The sequence below is a fragment of the Geospiza fortis genome, unplaced genomic scaffold (genome assembly GCF_000277835.1).
Source record: "Geospiza fortis unplaced genomic scaffold, GeoFor_1.0 scaffold181, whole genome shotgun sequence".
NCBI lineage: Eukaryota > Metazoa > Chordata > Aves > Passeriformes > Thraupidae > Geospiza > Geospiza fortis.
The window spans coordinates 435,629-439,069 of record NW_005054412.1 but is presented as its reverse complement, the minus strand read 5'-3'; the positions used below and the strand labels follow the sequence as shown (position 1 = coordinate 439,069).

At 35.5% G+C, this 3,441-nt stretch overlaps 1 protein-coding gene across 1 annotated transcript in view; it reads left to right on the top strand.

The window, feature by feature from the left end:
- Positions 1–3,209, top strand: part of NBEA (neurobeachin) — a 373,019-nt gene extending 369,810 nt beyond the window's left edge. Inside the window, 3 exon segments of the mRNA XM_031061401.1 lie at positions 1–50; positions 772–923; positions 1,419–3,209. The exon segment at positions 1–50 is cut by the window's left edge and continues 32 nt beyond it. Coding sequence (XP_030917261.1) covers positions 1–50; positions 772–923; positions 1,419–1,509 — 293 coding nt within the window. The 3' untranslated portion in view covers positions 1,510–3,209.
- Positions 3,210–3,441: the final 232 nt, after the last annotated feature.

Sequence of the window (3,441 nt, the reverse complement as noted above, 5' to 3'; positions counted from 1 at the left end):
GCATTAATGGCAAACTCTTAGCTCAGATGGAGATCAATGATTCAACCAGGGTAAATCTAAATGCAAACGAACATTTGTTGTGTGTTGCCTTTATTTATTAAAACAAATTGAATTTATTTGCTGTATGGTTTAGAGGAAGTCATATACATAAAATTGCTGCCTGCTGGTTAGGCCATTCAAACACATATCCTTCCATCATCATCTCCAAATATCAAAATGCACTTAAGCTTTTCTAGAATAAATAAGAACAAATAGTTTATGAGCCCACAGTATTCCCAGAATTTTTGTTTGGAATTAAACTTCCGTGGGAAATATGTCTTTGAAACAAAATGCTCAGAAAAGTCCTCATTCTTCATTTATTAGCCAAGACATGAATTCATGCCTTCAGGGCTCTGCTCTGTCACAAGCACTTGAAGCAGCATTAGGAATGCAGATCGCTGCTCTGCTTTAGATTGGAATGATAACACCAAGTATTGTAGAACAAATTCTGGTATGTAGAAATGTGCTGAACTCAAGTATTGGCAGATTCAGTCAAGGAGCTTTTTTGTTATCTATCGTGTTTAATGCCACACAGTTGTTTTTAAGATTTGATGATACAAAATGTGTTGGTTTATTTTTGGACTAGGGAGAGAGAGGAGAGGAAGCATTTTGCTTCAAATTTAAAGTGGGCAGAACATAAGGAATTCTTTCAAGGCAATTCAGTTTTTTAAATATTGATCCATTTCTATAAAAGCTAACTGTGTGCTTGGGATTTTTTGTTTTCTTCTGAAGGCCATCCTCCTGAGCAGTGACGGGCAGAACCTGGTGACAGGAGGAGACAATGGTGTAGTGGAAGTATGGCAGGCCTGTGACTTCAAGCAGCTCTATATTTACCCTGGCTGTGATGCTGGCATAAGAGCTATGGATCTGTCTCATGATCAGAGGTGAATTTGTCATTCATATTTGTATATAAATACTAAAATTACAGAAAGAATACATCTCCATGAACTTTGTGTATATGGTATGGAATCATTAACAGGATTTGTAAGAAAAAATTACTCAGTTTTCCTGTTCATTTATCTGATTCAACCCTTACTCTGATACTTGAATCTCATCATGCAAGCACTTAATGTCAAGTTGAGGTCATATTTCATTGAAATTAGTAAGCCAGACACTCAGCTAGCAAAATATGACTAAAACTGCATTAACTTAAAAACAAAGGAATAGTCAGATTGGATCAGAGTGCAGTAGTGCCTATTAAATTCCTTAAAACCAATTGCAAAAGTTTGAGATACATTTCTGAGTTTCAGCCAAGCTTAAGAACTTCAGACAGTGTTGCAAAAAGTGCCTTGTTCTCTTAGCTTTTTTATGTCTATGAAAAACCATAGCTCGATGAGGCAAAAGAGAATTAACATCAGCATCTTTGATATCTTTTTCAGAACTCTGATTACTGGCATGGCTTCTGGCAGCATCGTAGCTTTTAATATAGATTTTAACCGGTGGCATTATGAACATCAGAACAGATACTGAAGTGCAGTGAAGAACTGAAAGCCCAGGTAAAGCTGAGAGCACAAGTGCTGCAAAGAAAGGCGTAGTCTCTGGTGGAAAACCACGTCTGCATTGACCTCCGTTGTACATTCCATTACACCCAGCAATAGCTGTACATTGTAGTCAGCAACCATTTTACTTTGTGTGTTTTTTCACAACTGAACACCAGCTGCTGAAAAGCAAGCTTGTATCATGTAAATTATATGAATTAGGAAATGTTTTGGTAATTATTTCATATATCTTTGTTTATTGAGAAAAGGTAGTAGGATGCGCCACAAGAGACTTTTGAAAATTCTGGGGAACCTTGTGTCCAGTTATTTCAATGTTTAGGCTTTGAACCTAACATGCATCCCATCTCCAGCCTCTTTTCAAGCTGAGATTAAAAAAAAATATGTTTGATACTTTGTACATCAGATGCACATCTTAACTTTAAAGGGATACTTTTGTAAAAGTAAAACCTTGTATAAAGAACAAAACTGTTTCTTAATTTTATTGTGGAGTTACAACTTGCATGTACTTTAAACCTGATGTCTTGAAGGAACAGGTGCATTCACACAAATCAGACTGGAGATCTGCCTAAGGGTACAGCTTGTGTTAAAGGGTTGAATTTGGGAGCAAATAGTAAATCTGACATTTTCACCAACACATTTTTCACTTTTTGAATCTAAAGTTTACCCCTCTTAAGTGGAGTTCTGCTCACAAAGCATTTGGATAAAAAGCCATCATTTGCCATATTTATACTTTATACAATAGAAATTAATTTCCTCCCTTTTAGATTTAAAGACTAGACAGAAAGGGAGCAAAGAAGGAAGTTCAATTTAATGCTTTGTAATGCTTAGTGATTCCCAATACAGACAAAGTGCTATACTTCTGGATTGATAACATTTGGCATATACATCATGGGCAAGAGAGCCCCCACTGATTTTTTTCCCCTTATTTTTAATCTGAGGAGCTTGGTTTATTTGACAGCCTTAGCTTCATTTCAGAGGTGACTGAGGTTGTTCTTTTCAGTTCTTCTGAAAATCTCACCTGAAGCCACTCAGACTAAGGCACTTCATATTTTACAATACTGTAATGAAAACTATCGGAATAATTTTCTGCACATTGTACTGATCAAATTACACACCCAGGGGTATATACACTTTAATTCATGTTTCTTCTTTGTATATTTGGTGACTGTATTGTCATAGATGTACATATTGTGTCGGTAGGGCTATGAGGCATGTAACAGGAATGTAATTTTCTCAGAATTTACACTCACTTGCAGTCATTTATTTAAAAAGATAATGGATTCTTTGTATTGGCACTTTGCACCAGGAACATATCATTATTTATTGATGTGATTACTTATTTGTTATCCACCTTGTATTAGTAAGTTTAGCCCTGAATTTCCTTCTTCATTGTTGTTTGTATTTATAAGGTCCGGAAATCATGGGGATCAATGTAATGATTAAGTTATTCATCACCTGTCTGTAAGCAATATCTTGAGTTTGTAGCTTAGAATTGGGAGACTATTGAACATCTGGAAGACAAGTTCATTTCATCTTGAGATCATGGTGAAATATTTTGGATATATAAATTCCTTAAGCTATTGTAACCATGTTTTATTGCAAAGATGTAAAATATGCCAGATGTGTGTGAGTTGGAAATCAAAAAGAAAAATAAAATATGCAAAGAATTCAGCGATTGTTTTTCATTCCAATGCAACTTTTTTAAAAGCATTCCCATTATCATTATGAACAATTATTTTTCAGAAATTCTTACTTATGTCCTAATTATATGCCAAAGGTATGCAATTCTGGGTGGTTGTTTTTCCTGGAGTCTCGGGAAAAAAACCTCACAGGTTACAGAGTGACCTCTGCAAGTCTCTTGATTGTCATGAGAGAAGCCACTAAAGTTACTTTGGTCAGCAGA